At 34.4% G+C, this 19,341-nt stretch overlaps 1 protein-coding gene across 2 annotated transcripts in view; it reads right to left on the reverse strand.

Annotated features, from left to right (window-relative positions):
* Window positions 1-3,465: 3,465 nt before the first annotated feature.
* The window catches only part of DACH1 (dachshund family transcription factor 1), a 456,844-nt gene continuing 440,968 nt past the window's right edge, over window positions 3,466-19,341 (reverse strand). For both annotated transcript variants that reach the window (XM_065902144.1, XM_065902145.1), the window contains one exon: window positions 3,466-6,177. In XM_065902144.1, coding sequence (XP_065758216.1) covers window positions 6,140-6,177 — 38 coding nt within the window. In that variant the 3' untranslated portion in view covers window positions 3,466-6,139. The remainder of the gene's footprint in view (window positions 6,178-19,341) is intronic.

A 19,341-nucleotide genomic window follows, 5' to 3' on the forward strand; every position in this document is an offset into this window, starting at 1 on the left:
TAATTGAAGGAACCAAAAGATATTGATCATAAATAAACCCAGGTACATAACAACCAGATGGACTTAAATAAAAGATCCAACTGTATGGGAGCACATTTTCCTTTGCAAATCTAACAAGATGAATTCATAAGAGAAGGGCTGAGTGGTATCAACTCAGCTCCTCACACTTGGGATAGAATTTAACAGTGCGATTTCTAAAATGCAAATTTGAGGGGGAGGGATCAAGTAGGATTTTCAGATTAACATATACACATTACATATATATAAAGTAAATAATCATCAAGGACCTACTATATGGGACAAGGAATTCTACTCAATATTCTGTAATAGCCGGTATGGGAAATCTGAAAAGAAAATATATGTATAGTTTTATGTATAAGGGAGTCACTTTGCTGCACCCCTGAAAATGAACATAACATTGTCAATCAATGATGCTCCAATATAAAAGAAAAATTAAATTAAAAACAAATTCTAAAAATTTAATATTTACCATTTCAGTCTCTACTTACGAAATTAAGGTTTGAAATATATTACTGATGAGAGTACACTCAATACAAAGAAAATGGAGATGCATCATGGTAGAGATGTATCAACTAACTCATCTTTATCTGTAGTAGTGGACCAAGTTTGGCCCAGAATTAGCATTGTTAAAAGAACAACCAAAGTACCTGAGAGAAGATGGAAACTACTAGCAAAGTATCTGATGAATTAATCCAAAAGTATTTACTTTTTTATCAGAAAGCTAATCTTACTGCAGCATTGAACTCCATTGTGATTTATCTACATTGTGTTAAGGGTATATATTGTTACATTTTAATGGTTGCTCATGGTATTATGTTCCATATGTAAAACTTATCACAGTCTACTTGTCTTGAATGACATTTTACCAGTACAAATAAAGCGTGGAAACATTACTCCTTTCACACAACTTTATACTTCCCCATTTACAAAATTATTTGTTTAAAATATTCCTTTCCCCCACACTGAGACTCACACCACAATGTGTCGTAAGTTTTTCTCTCACAAATCTGGAGTCTCTCCAAAAAGAAGTGCTTAGGACAGTTTCTCAAAAATTGAATCATAGGAATGAAAATCCAAAGAGTTCTCCCCAAATGGTTTGGACTGTGAAAAATGTTCAAATTGAGGTCATTCAGAAGGGAGAAGTCTCAGTGATGATTGAAATGAAAGTTTTATCTCCTTGTGTACTTAGTCTGAAGTCATATTAGCCAATAATTTTATTTAGAAACAATTATGTGACTTCCATTGTATCTGACTGATAGAACTGCAAATTCATATTCAATTCAGCATTAACAATGCTGAAATTACTTTTAAAATGCATGTTAATTATTTACAGATTTTAGGTCATTTTAATGATTTTACAGAAATATTAGTTGGCTTTTGTAGTGGCTGTACAGTTCACAAGGGACCCCACTTGCTTGAGCTACCTGTCAATCCCATTGCAGAAGACTTGCTAGTCACTTTCTATGTGTTACTTGCTACCCTCCCGGACAGTGATCTTCAACCTGGCTGCTTGTTAGAATCATCTGAAGAACCTAAAAATCCTGATGCTGCAACCCCAACCCCCAGAAGTTCCAATTTAATTGGACACAGTATTTTCTCAAATTCCCCAAATGCATGTATTGCAGTACCTAGCTAACTTACTGCGACGTGCATTGACTTGAGACAATCAGAACTCAGAGAATCTAGCTTAGGACAGAAAGAAAATGACTGGTTTGCCTCGATGTGTGGGATCTCATGCACCTGAATAACAGAGGCATCAAGAGGAACATATATGCCTGCAATGAGAGGAGAAAGAAGCAGAGTCACTGAGAGGAGCAGAAGGAATGGGAGGGCGGTTCACGAGGGAGGGGACATATGTATTCTTATGGCTGATTCGTGTTGATGTATGGCAGAAACCAACACGATACTGTAAAGTAATTATCCTTTAATTACAAATAAATAAATTAAAAGAAACACAAAGTTTGTGAGGATTGGCAAGAAGAGTGATGTGATTGAAATACATGAAAAGTAGCAGAAAAAGAATAACTAGTATGGTATTTTACATAGAGGGAAATATATCCTTCTCAATCTCTGCAGAATTGTCTGACCTGCAAACTGTCTTGTATTAGTCACTAGAAAGTGAAAGCACAAAATGGATATAGATTGTTATCACTTAGTAAGAAGGCATCTAAGTCAATATCCTCTTAACACTAGTTCTACATCCATGGCAGACTAGGAGACACTCAGTGACTCTTCTGAAAGTAAGACTTCCTATTCCAACAAAATTATAAGCTCCTCTGGGGCAAAGCTATGTTTTCATTCATTACAACATTTAGCACTGTGCTTTCTGCAGAATGAGACTTTATTAATGAATCTGTATAAAGGAATAAATGAGGATCAGTTCAGCTTTTATATACCAGTTGTACATATGAAAGATAAATGTTAGCACCAAGCCTACACATGAAGAAAAGTGATATATTTACAATGTCATTTGCAATGTTTTAATTCTATTAACATCTCTACTCCCCATATTGTAAAAATGCAATCCATGTAACTTTTATTTATAATTTACTCTCCTCTAGTAATAAATAACTTTTGTTCATATTGTAAATTTGCTAATGCCAATGAAAACACATGGGGGGAACCTTAAATCATCACCAAATTCCGCTAACATCCACAGGCCATATGATATTCTAAGCCAACATGAACCTGTGAGGACAGAAGACAAAAAAGTGTTTGTAGTGGTCACATAAACATTTGAGGTTTTTATTAGGGATCTATCACTATTTGTTAACTCATTGAAATAATTTCTTTAGACAGAAAAAAATCAATTTCCATTCTTTTGGCAATGTTTGGAATATTCACAGAGTATCTGTGATTTCCTTAAGTGCTGCATTTTGGACTGATTAAAACTTTTATATTATTAAAGGCTACTGGAATTGCAAAGTTTTAAAAGCATTTTTTTCCAATGATAGAGAGTAAAAACAAAGCACTGAGTTAGAGTTACAAATCTACACTCCTATAGATATGGGAATAATATATTTTGTTCCATCAACATGTCTCCTTTACATTATTCAGCACAAAGCTTTGTGAAATAAGAATCATGGGAATATAAGAATATAAAGGAAAAAGGTACAAATAACAGCTTCATAAACTGAAAAATGTACATAAATAAATCATGTATATGTGGGCAGTTTGCTTAGCTGGCAAGAAACAAAATATGGAAAATCTGCTTGTTAAACAATAACTACAGAGTGTGCTTTTATGATGTTTTTCACCGCAGTAATTCATATTAGAGATAGAAGCAGTTGCATGTTAAATAAAATCATTGAGCATTGTTCCCTTCATATTGTAAAGAGCTGACTTATGTTGTTTTTAGATGCCTCCCATTAGAAAGTAAATATTCCTTCAATGCTATGCATTTCACAAAATTTAATAAAGATGAACTATAAATAAAGTCACTGGGAGATTTCAGACAGTTTTATTAGGAGATTGTTGAAAAGAAAAAGAAAATTAAATACAATAACAGTAAACGTGGTTCTCACATTGAAACCAGGCTCAAAGAACTAGGCTACCATAGAAAAATTTCCAATTCTTGCATTATGATGTAAAAACAGATTTTTGTACAGATTTTGTACAACAAAATTCGTAATAACCTTTTATCATTTTTAGAAAACTTTAAATATATAGATAAAAATAGACAATTTTCATAGGTCCTACATGAAGATGAGTATGTTCTGTTTCAAGGGCTTGCATAGAGCGCAAATGTGGTTATAATATAGAACAACTAGACATTAATAATTTTAGGATTACAAAAGCATGGAAACCATAAAATGGGCACAATTTTACTTGTTTAAACCAAGAAAACGAATTTTAAACCAAACTGTATAACTAATAAAGGGGAAAAAACTTAAGTTACAGACTTAAAATAACATTTCTTGACTTGTAATATTTACAACATGTTAGTAGGATTCTCTCTTAGCATATAGCTGATAGCTTTTTTTTTTATTCCTTTCTAAAATTTCCTTTTATAGTGAACCAAACACTAAAGCATTCTCAAAGGTCTGGAAAATATGTATTTTAAAACTATTTAACCTACTTAACAGGTGACTCTATGCAAGAAGCAGAGCAATGGCTGATTACTACTTTATGGAAGTTGTGGACTTTTAAAAAAAAGCTTTCAGAAAATGTATGATTCAAAAGGTTGCCACAAGTCCCTCTGATTTTAAGTGTTATAATCCTTTAAAGACTGCATACAGGGAAAAGCAAGAGATACATACAACAAGGAATAAAATCTCTTGTGTTCAAATAACAAAAGATGTTTATGGAAGAACTATGCTTGGAAAACCAAGTTTCTATAAAGCACTTACTAACAGTGTTTTAAATAAAAATATTGCTCCCTTTTAAGCAAGCTAAAAATAGGAACTGCATATATAACCTTTTTATTGTATTAAAAATGGCCTTAGCTGGTTAATAGCGAGCTACACAAAAGAAATATGTTTCAGTATTGCAAGGAAGACCTAAAAACTATAGAAGCTTAGTGCCAGTGTATCTATAATGTTAATTTCTTATCCAAATCATTAATAGCCAATGAGAACTATCTTTAAACATTTTTAAGCTAGTTTCCTTGGCCATTTAAGATTTTGCTATTTATGGTAATAAATAATATTACGATCATAATATTTTAAGATGACAGCAAAATCATAAAATGTCCAGCAACTGTACTGACTCATGATTTCAGTCTTTAAAGGTGTAACTCCAAGTATGTAAAAAAAAGAGAAGGTAACTTCAGCATGTAGTAAGCACTGTTTGCAGCTTGACTTCCAGTTATCTGCACAAAAGTGAAAACACATATGGTAACTCTCAAGAAGACAGTGAAAATAACACATAGGCACCCTTCCCTCTGACCAGGGTGGGAAGCACAACACATTTGAACTTTATCACTCAGCGCTACATGGTATTGGACTGATACATCAAGGATCAAGAGTTTGTTGGGTTTTGTCTTTCAGCAACATTAACATAATATGACATTAACATATAAAAATATTTCTGGTGTTTTGATTTACTATTCAGCCACAATCCATTCTCAATAGTGCAGTTTGGGGCACTAACTAGGGTTCAATATACAAATAAAAGTGGCTGACACAGAGTTCTGTTGTCACCAGATGCATAAGATCTCATTCATTAATACTGTGACTCCAGACAAATATTTACATGCCTGCATGCGTTAAAACCAGAAAGGTGTCTTTCTGACCAACAGGGTGACAAAACATATTTTCTAAAATTTTCATTTTCCTAAACTCTAGTATACTACTGCATACATAATACCTTCCTTGTATGTTTTATGTTTATATACTGTACATGTGACCAACAGTTTGAAGAAGCATCCTGATCATTTTAAGTTCTATATACCACTACCAGTTTGGAATGAAAACATGTTACATTTATATATATTTTAAGGTAAAAAGACCTTCAGTGAAACCTTTTGGCTTACATCCAATGCTTCTTTTCAGATATGCAAAATGTTACTTCACGGGGCTGTTGTCAATATCCATTTGTTGGTCTTTTGGAAAGTACGTGAGACAAAAATCTTCAGGAGAAAAACCACAGTTAGAGAGTTTAAAATAGAATGTAACAGAATATTATTCTGTGATTTACTGATTTTTTTAGGAATCCTCTATGTCCTCTACAAGTTCATTTCCAAGTGTCCTTGCTGGTTTCTGGAGGACATAATTCTGTAAGTCTAGGTGACCAGTGCTACAAGAGTCTTGATGTGCTCAGATACAGAATTTTCAGAAGAGGAAAATGGTTCATTCCATTAAAAAAACAAAGGTAGGTCTTATTCAGACCTGCTTTTAAACTGTATACAAGTGTCCAGCAGCAAAGTTGCAGTTATTAACTGTATGAAGTTTGATACTTGTACATTTACAAACATTCTCAGTTCTCTGGTATGAACCACAGATGAAAATCAATAAAGGAAAACCTTTTTTTGTAGAATACTTAAACTTTTAAAGAACATTAATACACAAAATTGAGGAAGTTCCCTTAAAAGGACTTTATTTTTTTCCAAACTTTCCAATGACGAATGTCTGACTGCAGAGTTCTTTACTATAACATGGGTTTCTTCAACAGGAAAGATTCAGTACATGACAGTAGTTTTCAAATACAGTCTTCCATCTAAAAATGAACAACAAAAAAATTATTATATGACATCTTGGAGACAAATGTGAAAATAAAAACTACGCAAACCTGATATCTTCACTTATTTAGGAAGCAACATTTTTCACATATTCTCAAAGTTAATTTCATAATTACACTGAGTTTATATGTTTGAAAAGAATGCAAAATCTCATAAATTCTCATAAATATATATTTGCTATTTTGATATCAGTACAGAGCACTCAGAAAATAGGTAAGAGTGTGTGTGTGTGTTTTACTGATATGCAAAGCTAGTTGATTTCTGTTGAATGACAATTACTTCCGCCAGCTTGCAGAACCAATTTTTTTCTGAATGCACTCAGATATATCTCCATTATGAAAGACTGAGCTCCCATCTTACTCCTTAGAGGTCTTGTTAAATATACTATGTAATGCAACTCGTGTGCATACTTGTTGCTATTTATATGAAAGTCATCCAGGTTATTTCATCAATATCAATGAACTATAATCTTTCCACCTTGAAGTGAGATTAATAGAATAATTAAATGTTAAGATGCAAATATATTACTCAACTTTTACCAGTTGAGAAACACAGCTATGTGAAAAAGAAAAGCAAATTAAATCTTCAAAAAATCTACTAGAATGAAGCATAAATAATAAATTAAAAACCCAGAGGAAAAACAAAGCAAAACATAAACCTATTACCCTCTCAACTATCCACTTTATGGTGTGGTTTAAACTTTCGAAATATTTGTATAAAGTGTTTGAATTTCACATAATTTAATATCTATAGTAGAAGATATATAGAAAAGTAAAGTTTTCAAACATTTGAAAAATGCTTATTGCAGTGCAAGTGTTTACAAAATGTCTGGTAACTTTAAGAATTAACATATAAGGAACTAGAAATAAACTACAGTGATTTAGGAAACAGTCTAAATATTTGTAGATCTCATCTTCAACATTAAGCTAATTGAGTGCTTATACATAATCTGTGGTAATTAGTAAGTAACTTAAAGCCAATGTTAAACCATTTTTCTACTTCACAGAAATATTGATGTACCTAAATTGTATATTCCTACCACATGTTTTAGCTTTGCCTCCAGGATATTATGAACTCTGGTTTATTGGTATAATCTAAGCACCCAGTGTATGTTCAATAAGTATGGGTGTGAATGAACAAATCAGATACAATTTTCATGTGGTTTATATATACAAAGTAGATAAATAAACTAATGTTTTAAAAAATAAAGTTTCAGTTTTTCACATACTTAGTATCATGTGTCTAAAGATCAGAACTCCTAATAGATATTTTTGATAATGATTTTTACTAAGTAAAGCAACTAAAAGGTTTTAAAATCTAGTAATACAAATTATAGAAATAACCAAAGAAGTAGAATACTGATGCTTTTAACCAAAATTTTCTAATTCTTAGTCTTTATTTAATTTAACCCTACTTTTCTTTCCTTCCAATTTATCTCAATATTTCTATCATTCATGTATTCACTTATGTTGAAGATATCATTCTCATTCTTTTCTTTTTTAAAAAAAATAGACAATGTTTCAAAAGATGAGACAGGGGAGGAGAAACATTTGTCCTCAAAGTTTAAATTTCCTTCAGTGAAGTCCTTCAGAATACTTGTGGAAAAAAAAAAGAGTTGCTCAAAATTAACATTTCAAGATTATGAATTCTTAAAAGTCTTTTTCCATTAAAGAAAAAAATTAAAGCCTTAAAGATTATTTTCTAATCGTCTGTGATACCGATAGCATATTAGGATAAAGAATGCAGTAGCAAAGAATGGTTATACAAAAGTCATTCATTAATCATGAATCATTGTATGTTTGCACATTGTTATAAGGAGAAGGAAATAACAACCCACTCCAGTATTCTTGCCTGGAGAATCTCACGGACAGGGGAGCCTGGTGCGCTACTGTCCATGGGATTGCAGAGTTGGACATGACTGGGGACACAGCGCAGGCATTGTTTTAAAAGATCCATTAGCCAAATTCTTCATCCAGGTTCTATATAGTTGGCATTGATTTTCTTCTCTAATCTTATCTGTCACCCCTCTCGCTCCTGCAGTGACCCTGTCGCACACCAAGCTCTGCACTGCTGAGTCTGTTATTCCTTCTAGAAGCTTCAAAATAAGTACCTCCTCTTTCCCTGCTCACATTGCTGTCCCTTACTATTAAACATCTCTTAATAGAGCTCACCCTAAGAATCAATACCATAGCACTTTGTCTCACTTTGATGTTACATATGAGAAGTTTCTTACATGGCGAGACCCACAAAAGCAGCAGCCATAATTCTTTCTCTATCAGTATCAGAAGGAGAATGCTTCAGCATGATGCTTTCTTTAAAGCTTTTAATGCAGTCTTAAATGTTAAACTTTTGGAGAAATTAATTAATTAACATGTTTAAGTGCTAAAAATAATTCCGTTAGCATTTAGAGATTTAAAAGTCTATCTGTTAGCCTCCAACTAATAAAAATAAATGGAAAAAAAAGTCTATCTGAAACTAAATTTTAGAACAAAAATATATACATTGAAAATAGAATAATTTCATTAAGATTTTTATTGCAGCCATATACAAAATATGTTTATAAAAATTATAAACATTATATTTATGTGCTCAGTATTTAGTCTACTATAACAATTACTTTTAATAAATACGTCTCTCAAATTTTTGACTCATGTTCATAACAGGTGGAAAGCATCAAGCATTAAAAATGTTAGCTATAAAATAGATTCCAATTGCTATGAAAAAAAGTGAAGTCACTCAGTCATGTCCGACTCTTTGCAACCCTATGGACTATAGTCTACCAGGCTCCTCAGTCCATGGAATTTTCCAGGCAAGAGTACTGGAGTGGGTTGCCATTTCCTTCTCCAGGGGATCTTCCCAACCCAGGGATCGAACCCAGGTCTCCCACACTGCAGGCAGACGCTTTACCATCTGAGTCACCACGGAAACCCCCAATTGCTATAGTTAAGGCATTTCCGTGGTTCAATAATACTTAGATATCAGAGATCATCTGCCTTAGAATTAACTGGAAATAGAAATTTATCAGGCACAGGAAGAATCTAGAAGAGTAACTCTGCCTTTGTCTACAGAGCCTAACTTTGAAGGAATTCTACTTTATAATTTTTTGTCATATTTATTAAAACATTTTATTTAGTCACTAAGTCGTGTTCATGGACTCCTTGTGACCCCATGGACTGCAGCCTGCAAGGCTCCTCTGTCCATGGGATTTGTCATATTTATTAAAATGTTTTACTTAGTCACTAAGTCATGTTCCTGGACTCCTTGTGACCCCATGGACTGCAGCCTGCAAGGGATTTCCCAGGCAAAAATACTGGAGTGGGTTGCCATTTCTTTCTCCAGGGGATCTTCCCCACTCAGGGATCAAATTCACATCTCCTGCATTGCAGGAGTATTGTTTCCCACTGAGCCACCGGGGAAGCCCTTATTGAAACATACTTATGGATAAATCAGAATCTGTAAGGAAAAAGAAGCTTTAAGTAATTGTATGTTGTTCCTGAGAAGTTATATTGACCTGCTAATCTACAGCAAATAATCACATACGGATGTACCCAGAGAGCTAACAGCAGGTTTCTGAGTTATGGGACTATAGGTCTATCTCAGGCCTTGGATAACAATCCACCTGAGAGCAGGCCTAATGGCAAGGGTGCTAGAAAAAAATACATGGATCCATAATTCAAACTGTGCCAGGGTTTTATGTTATGTAATAAGTATTCCAACACTCTGTCCTTGCCTGATGCAGCCCTAGAGAAGTCCCTAAAAAGCAAGCTACAAGATGGAGATTATTGGAACTTCTGAGTGTTTTTCATGGCTAAGACTTCATTATTCAGAGGTGTGTTACTTGCATTTAGAAACTCAGAGGTTTATTCATGTTTTGTTTTCATGGCTGTCCTTTGTACATTATACTTCATTGCTAACTAGATAATCTCACATCTACTCATCATTTCCTATATCATCTTTATTTCTGTATTTTTTGGCGACAGAGAAATATTTTTCCTGATGCTGAGCATGGTTTATGAAACAATCATTCCCTGATATTTCAACTGGGTAAGAATTCTTTTAAGATCAAATCAACTGGAAGTAGGAGCTTCCCAGGTGGTGCTAGTGGTAAAGGACTTGCTTGCCAATGTGGGAGAATTAAGAGTCAAAGGTTCAATCCCTGGGTCTGGAAGGTCCCCTGGAGAAGGGCATGGCAACCCACTCCTGCCTAGAGAATCCCAGGTACAGAAGAGCCTGGCAGGCTACAGTCCATAGGTTTGCACAGTCAGACACAACTGAAGTGACTTAGCGTGCAAATTGGAAATAAAGGTAATAATAATTATGAACAGCATAGATAATATTTTCTGAGAGTCTATTGTGTTCAGGGCACTTTACAGATTTCAAATCTAAACTTTTCAACAACTCAACAAAAAATGTATTCTTAGTGCCTTTTACAAATAGGCTACTAAAGCCTAAAAAATTTGTTATCCTGCACATTTTCAAAGAACTAGCAAATAGACATGCAGTGAATTGATATTTGCTTAAATCCACATCTATTCCATTATGTCACTTCCTCTAAAAAGCAATTGGAAGATTACTGGAGGAAATACACTGACTCTGATGCAGAGGAAGGGACTGAATCTTAGACACCTTGATACCATCAGTCTCCCTGTTTTGTAAATCTGTTCTCACCATTTTCTCAGAAAACGGAGCTTCCTTTTAGTATGCAAAGCCTCAACTGAACAACTTGAAATCAGAACTAGAATTCTTATAGTTTGGTTTCAGAGCAAATATCTTCCTTTGACACAGTGATTATTTGCTTTTGTAAGGGAGGCTGATATGACAGAAAAATCATCAAGCGGCACTTTGTGCATGGGAGTACTTAATTAAAAAGTCTCTTCTAATTAAAAGCATGTGGGAGTAGGGATTGAGTGAAACTATTTAAATTACAAATTCCTTTAATAGTTCCAAAGTTCATTGTGATTTGATGCTTACAGCTCTAATTTGGTGAATAAGTATCTAGATCACTGAATAGTTTATTGCAGGTGTGAATTGTTGTATGCTGCTTACTGTTATTATGCAGATTTAGATCTACAGATGAGTTAAAGAAAATATTTTAAATTCCTTATAAAAATGGATCTCATGTTTTAATCTAGTTCTGTTTTGTGTTTGTGAGTTATATTTACTTTTTAAATTTACTTTTATTTTATATTGGAGTATTATTGATTTACAATGCTGTGTTAGTATCAGGAATACAGCAAAGTGATTCAGTTATACATATACACTGTTTTAATATTTTGTAACTATTATTATATGTAGTTATTTCTAATATCTAATACATATAGACAGATAAAAATTTAGCTCATATTCCATATATGAAACTAAAGTATTAAATAGTTGATCATTTATTTTAAAAAGCTAATGAAGTTTGTTCAACAACAATTGCAATATATGATGAGATTTTATTACAAATTGGAACAATTTCAAATTGCTTAGTTGGATGACACCAGAAATCTAATGCTTTCATGGAAATATTAACGAGGGACTGTGTCACTGAAGAGTATTACTCAGTATGCAGATAGGTATATGTTCCAGTTTTGAACAGAACTGTCTTGAAAACATACACAAGGATCTCTTGCTTTTTTTTTTTTTTTTTTGCACAAAGAGACTAATAAATTACATTTCTGTTAAGAAGTAGCTTTATTAAAAATAGCCTCCATTTGGTCAAAACTTATATCCAGAAACCTATAATTGAATGAAGTTTGCTGCTTTCACAAAAAAAGTTGTATGTGCCCATATCTTACTACTCCAGAGCTGAGAAAAATAGGAATATAACAGAGGGCAAACATATAAGATCATTTATCTAGAATGTTTAATATTTACTTAAAGAATATTAGGCTAATATGAAATGTAGTAGCCCTAGACTTTTCTCAACATAATGTCTTAATCACATAAAGTAAGGGAAACCAAAACAAGCGATGAAAACAAATGTTAATGATTCATGTGATATTTGATAAGACAACGAAAGGAAGTCAAAATAAAAGCAAGCAAACAGAAACAGATGGGAAGGATCTTTGTCAAGTCATAACCCCTCTTCTAAAACCCCTAAAGGAAGAAGCTAATTAAAGAAAATATTGTTTCTTGCTTTTTTATATAATTTTATATTTAGAGTAAGAACATTCTGCTACTGCTGAGGCAAAGAAGCAGAGACAGAATGTCTACATTTAACATGAAAAATATTTTAAGAGAGATTGATGTTCAGCACAAGCTCTTTTACAATAGGATACTGAGTAAATATCATTTCTTCTCATGAAATGCAGATAATAACAGTATAAGTGATTTCCAGAAGTTATGCTCAAGGTTGTGTTCAAAAATGATGAAAAGGCAAAAACTGAAGAAGTTGTAGCAGATTTTGAAATTTAGATCTCTCAGGGTGACAGTTGCATAACCTGAGGCCCACAAAGTTGAGTGGAAATGAGAAAGGACTGGACATCAGACCCCTTTTGAATGCTTGCTCTATAAGCACCTGGAGCCATTCTAGAGAGTGGGCACAGCCTACGCAGCGGGGTTTCTGATACAGAAGCCAAACAGACCAGTACAGGCAGTCGGTAATGGGTTACCTAATGGACCAAAATGGCCCAGCTCATTCGAAATCAGAGTAGATAATATCGCGTTTATTACAAAGTTAGTATGAAGTAAAGCTCTTGATTGTGGTTGATATTGTAAACAATTTTATAAACAAGAACTCTTTTTTTATATATTTTTCAGTTTTCTTCAAAGAAGAAAGTGGATGAGAACATCTAGTTTAAAACATGCTCTGAGAACAGAAGATTATCTAAAGTTACTATACATATGTTAAAAGGTAACTATACTTTTAAACAAAAACAATAAAAATAAATCCCTTTCTACATGTGAAGAAACTTTTATTAGGCTCTAGGTAAGCCTTCCCAGGTGGCGCGAGTGGTAAAGAACCCGCCTGCCAATGCAGGAGACATGAGACATATCTGATCTAATCATACATTCTTTTTAAATGGGAAAATAAACAGACCAACCAGTGAGAGTTGAGCTTAAAAATGTGGAGAGAAGGCATTTGAATATGTACAGATGTCTATGGTTAATCTTAGCAAACCCGAAGTTATTTAGTCAACTCCAGCCCTGGGCAAAATAATTTTTCCAAATGACTAGTCAGTTTAAAGTATCTCAGTTCCTCTAAGAAATTACATTCTTATTGTAGGTCCCTTAAAGAGTTCCTTTGCTTGAATTTCATCATTTGTCCATTATGTCCACTATTTACTGCTTGTCTATTCACCAAGAACCAGGCAATCTATGCTTAATGTTAAAACAATTAGCCCTCTATTAAAATGTCTTAGCTGTGAAAGATCAGCCTATACTCATGGAAATAGGGTTTGGATCCTATACATTGTATTACTAAGACCTAAGTGTTCTTACAACACTTGCCCTAGATCCAAACTCTTGTCCTCTGCCAAGTTATTTTTACTATGCCTACACTTCTATTTGCATATCAGTTTAGAATACACAGCCTGAGTCTAATCATGAGGAAATATCACATGCAAAATGAGAAACATTCTCTTAAGACTTTTTTCAAACATGTCAATTTTACAATATTTTTTACAATTTTTAAAAGGCCAAGAAAATGCACACAATCAAAGAAACAAAAGAGAAATTACAACTAATTATAATGTCATCTTAATTTGGATTTAGGAATGCTGTAAATGCTATAAAGGACATGATTGGGTCAAATGACAAAATTAGAGTGTCAATATCAGCTTAAATAAAAGTATTGTGTCAATGAAATAGGTTATTGGACTGATAAATACACTGTATTTATGTATGAGAAAAATCCTTATTTTTAATAAGTATTCCCTAGAATGTGTGTTGGAGAAGGCAATGGCAACCCACTCCAGTGTTCTTGCCTGGAGAATCCCAGGGACGGGGGAGCCTGGTGGGCTGCCGTCTATGGGGTCGCACAGAGTCGGACACGACTGAAGCGACTTGGCAGCAGTAGCAGCAGAATGTGTATGGGTAAATATAACAGGTAAAGTACCAAGATTTATACATCTTACTTTCAAATTCTTCAGAAAATATTATGCAGATAGAGAAAAGTATAAAGTACATAGAAGAAAAACATTAACAATAGGTGAAGATTTGCAAAGTGCATATGAGAGTTGCAAAAACTTTTAGCTTTTCTGTAAGTACAGTTTTTTTTCAAATATATATTAAAACTAAATAGGTTTCCTAAGAGGAAATGAATAAGATATAAAATAGGTTGCCTAAGTGAAATGAAATTTTAATATATCACCAATATCAGATATTTATTTATAACTAGTTGAAGATTTATCCTCTCCACTATTCACGTGCACCGCTGTTACACTGATTCTATGAGCAGTATTCTCACAGTAAATATGCTGCTTATAGCAAGGTTTTAAGAAGTTCTATCCAAATATCAAATAGTAAGGTGACGCTGAGTGATTTTCTTAATAGAGTTCTCCAGAAAAACCAGGTTCAGATTCATGAAACTTATTGGACTGAGGGTGAGGATATAAGCTGGATTCTGGTCTATTGGTCCATTATGTTTGAATGGTAAATTTACAATTGCAAAGTTTATGAAGTCTACTTAATTGTCTTACTCTTTAGTTGGTGAGGGCTGTGTAGGCTAATGTGCACTTGGTATAAAGAAATTACTGTTCTGTTTAACTATTTGAAACACAGGTTATCTTTTAAAAGTTTATCAAAAACAAAAGCAAAGCATAACCCAGACCTCCTTAAACTTGTAGTTTCTTTCTGTAAATAAAGGAAAATTGCTGCTAGGTCTACTTTGGTAAAGTATTTGTGCATGTGTGTTCTAATTAAGCATTCATTAGTAAGAAGTGAGAATCCATCAGAGTGGTTAATGTACCAGCAAGTGAAAATGGGGTGTTTTGCACTTATGTTACCTTGTCCTGATTGTAAGGTGAGACCTCCCAACTTCAGCAAAGTGAAGCACAGTGAAGTATCTTATTACTTTCTCCATCTTTTTATTCTTTTCTGGGAGAAAGAAAACTAAGACACAGGGATGGAAGGAAATCATTTGAGGGAATAGCTGAACCTTAGTGATGATGGACTATGCTTAATAAAAATAGAAACATAAAAAAAGTGATGCCTTATTTGATAAAAATAAGATACTGCTAAGAAAGGGGAGCAAGGATCTTTCAAATCAAGCATTTGATCCTTTAAAACTGCAAGAGACAGGCAAAATTTGTAGTGAATAAACTGAGTTTTCAGAATAAATACATGTGTTTTTTCTAGCGAACAACCAAAAGTGGCAATTAGAAGGACAGTTCTTGTCAGAGTCTAGTTATTTTCTTTTAAGTTTGGCCGGGAAAAAATCATCCTTCTTTTAAAAGTTTAGCATTTTTATGCTTATTTTTTATAGCATGACTAATTCAGTAGTTTTAATAAAATTATATTTGTTTAGGGAAGTAATTTTGAATGAACAAAATCCTAAGTATTCTAGAGCTTGATTTAACATTTAAACAATGCCAAAAATTTGACTTAAAGCTCAACATTCAGAAAACTAAGATCATGGCATATGATCCCATCACTTCATGGCAAATAGATGGGGAAGCGGTGCAAGCAGTGTCAGACTTTATTTTTTTGGGCTCCAAAATCACTGCAGATGGTGATGGCAGCCATGAAATTAAAAGACGCTTACACCTTGGAAGGAAAGTTATGACCAACCTAGACAGCATGTTAAAAAGCAGAGACATTACTTTGTCAACAAAGATCTGTCTAGTCAAGGCTATGGTTTTTCCAGTGATCATGTATGGATGTGAGAGTTGGACTGTGAAGAAAGCTGAGATCCAAAGAATTGATGCTTTTGAACTGTAGTGTTGAAGAAGACTCTTGGGAGTCCTTGGACTGCAAGGAGGTCCAACCAGTCCATTCTAAAGGAGATCAGTCCTGGGTATTCATTGAAAGAACTGATGCTAAAGCTGAAACTCCAATACTTTGGCCACCTCATGTGAAGAGTTGACTCATTTGAAAAGACCCTGATGCTGGGAGGGATTGGGGGCAGGAGGAGAAGGGGACGACAGAGGATGAGATGGCTGGATGGCATCACCGACTTGATGGACATGAGTTTGAGTAAACTCTGGGAGTTGGTGATGGACAGGGAGACCTGGTGTGCTGCGATTCATGGGGTCACAAACAGTTGGACACGACTGAGCGACTGAACTGAACTGAACTGAAACCAAAATGCCGTTCTAGTGCTAAACTTGACAAATGTCAAACTTCAGCGAAAGGTTGCAAATGCTTTCAATAAGTATGATAATAGTTTTAACTGAAGAAATGGCACTTTCATAGGGAATAGCTTTTTTCTACATCTCATTCAATAGAATCAAGTATTTGGATTGTACATGGATGAGAACACTAACATGTTGTACAATAACTATTCAATAAGATAGCTCTCTGTGCACTAATTTTGAAATTAACATAAGGGATCAATTTAGAGATATGTAGTGTTATAGTATAGAGAAAGATTAGCAAACAGGCAGGAAAGTGTGCTGATAGAATTGTCATATCTAAAGAAAGAATATGAGAATCAGTTGAGTGTTTGTCAAACAGAGTTGTTCAGGCAAGTTTTTATAAATGTCCATTAAAACATGAAGCAAAGATAGGATTACCACCAAAAACTGATATGGACATCTGGTCTACCTTTACAAACATTCCTGACTCCATGAAATATTTTAATTATATAATAATCAGTGGGTTGATCCCATTCTTACTGGGTACCTTGACAGTTTTATTTTCTATATAATCCTTATGGTAGGAATCCTCTAAAATGCTCCTTGCCTCCTGGCAGTCACGTCCTTGTGAGATATTTCTCCCCTTTAAGTGTGGACTTTATCTAAAGATTTACTTCTAATGAAGAGAATATGGCAAATGTGATGGAAAGTCACTTCCAAGATGAGGCTGTAAAAACTGTGACTTTCATCTTGCTGACAGATACTCTTTCTTTGGATCTTTTCACTTGCTTAATCAGATGAAGTAGGTTGACATGCACTGAGTTGCCTCATGGGAGGTCCATCTAACAAGGACATGATTATGGCCTCTGGCCAATAGCCAACAAGGACCTGAGGCCCTTAGTAAAACAATCTTGAGAACACGAGGTGTGCCAAAAGCTATATGACTGAGTTTGGAAGTGGAACTTGCTTCAGTTGAGTCTAGAGATAACTGAAGCCCTTTCCAAAAGTTTTTGCAACCTGGAAGAGACCCCAAAGCATAGGACCCAACTAAGCTGCTTCTAGATTTATCATGTATATAAAAAGTGAGATAATACATGATGTAAGCCATGAAGTTTTGAAGTAATTTGTTGTGTCACAATACATAATAAACACTCCAATACTTTGGCCATGTGATGTGCAATGAGTCAATTCATTGGAAAAGACCATGATTATGGGAAAGATGGCATAAGTGATGGCTTAAGTGGTTGATTATGGGAAAGATGGCATAAGTGATGGCATCCAGTCACATCACTTCATGGCAAATAGATGGGAAATAATGGGAAAAGAGAGACTTTATTGTTTTGGGCTTCAAAGTGACTGCAGATGGTGATTGTAGCCATGAAATTAAAAGACATTTGCTCCTTGGAAGAAAAGCTATGACAAACCAAGACAGCATACTAAAAAGCAGAGACATTACTTTGCCAACATAAGTCCATCTAGTCGAAGCTATGGCTTTTCCAGGAGTCACGTATGAATGTGAGAGTTGGACTATAAAGAAAACTGAGCGCTGAAGAACTGATGCTTTGAACTGTGGTGTTGGAGAAAACTCTTGAGAGTCCCTTGGACTGCAAGAAGGTCGAACCAGTCAATCCTAAAGGAAATCAGTCCGAATATTCATTGGAAGGACTGATGCTGAAGCTGAAACTCCAATCCGTTGGCCACCTGGTGTGAAGAACTAACTCATTAGAAAAGACCCTGATGCTGGTAAAGACTGAAGGCAGGAAGAGACCAGGCCGACAGGATGAGGTGGTTGGATGGCATCACTGACTCAGTGGACATGAGTTTGAGTAAGCTCCAGGAGTTGGTGATAGACACGGAAGCCTGGCCTGCAGTCCATGGAGTTGCAATGAGTTGGACATGACTGAGCAACTGAACTGAATGAGAAAGATTGAAGGCAAAATGAGAAGGGGATAGCAGAGGATGAGATGATTAGACAGTGTCACTTTCTCAATGGACATGAATTTGAGCAAACTCTGGAGATTATGGAGGAGAGGGGAGCCCAGTGTGGTGCAGCCCATGGGGTTTCAAAGAGTCAGACATGACTTAGCGAGTGAACAACTTCTTTTATAATCAAGGTGTGCGGGTCATTGTCACAGGTAGCATGTCAGTTCTTATGACTTACAGTTCTTTAGTATATCTTAGTTTGGTTTCTTTTAGAACACAGAAAGGACTGATAACCCAACTCTGGGCCATGTGGAAATCACCAAGCCAAATGCTGCCTTGTGAGTGCTCCTGCAAGCATGCCTGCATTTCACAGAAACAGCAAAACCCAACTGTATATTTCCCAGTATGATATTTCTTATCTTACTGTATCAGAATGTTTTTTTTTTTTTTAAAAAAGAACTCTCTAGCCTGCTATTAGTTACATAAGCTATTTTAAATCACAGAATATTTATTTCCACAATTCAAAAGATTTGTTTTGGTATTTTAAATATATATGTAAATGTATATTTGTGGAAATGGAAGTTTCCTTACACTACCTTAGACTAATTTGATTCTATTGGGGATAAAACAGATTTTCTCAAAGATTGATGATCTTATTTCATAATATATTGTGACCTTTTCAGAAATAAAGACAGTAAAGTGCAACAGTCTAATTCTTGCATTAAACTTGTTTCAGAATAATGACTGTATCAAATCACTTGATACAATGTGACAGAAGTAACCAGCCTATGAAATCTCATAGCTCTATACTGCTGGGATTGTTACCACGTAATGAGTTATTAAAAAAGACAAGAAAGAGAAGAAAAAACAATCTAAATCTCTCGATTAAAACCACCTAGAAATCGGACAATCATTATGTATTTCAGAATCTGTGGTTCAGTAGTGATGATTGGCCAAGTTCAATTTTTGTTATATCTAATGCCTTGTAATATTTGAAGC

This window comes from Muntiacus reevesi, chromosome 11 (assembly GCF_963930625.1).
Source record: "Muntiacus reevesi chromosome 11, mMunRee1.1, whole genome shotgun sequence".
NCBI lineage: Eukaryota > Metazoa > Chordata > Mammalia > Artiodactyla > Cervidae > Muntiacus > Muntiacus reevesi.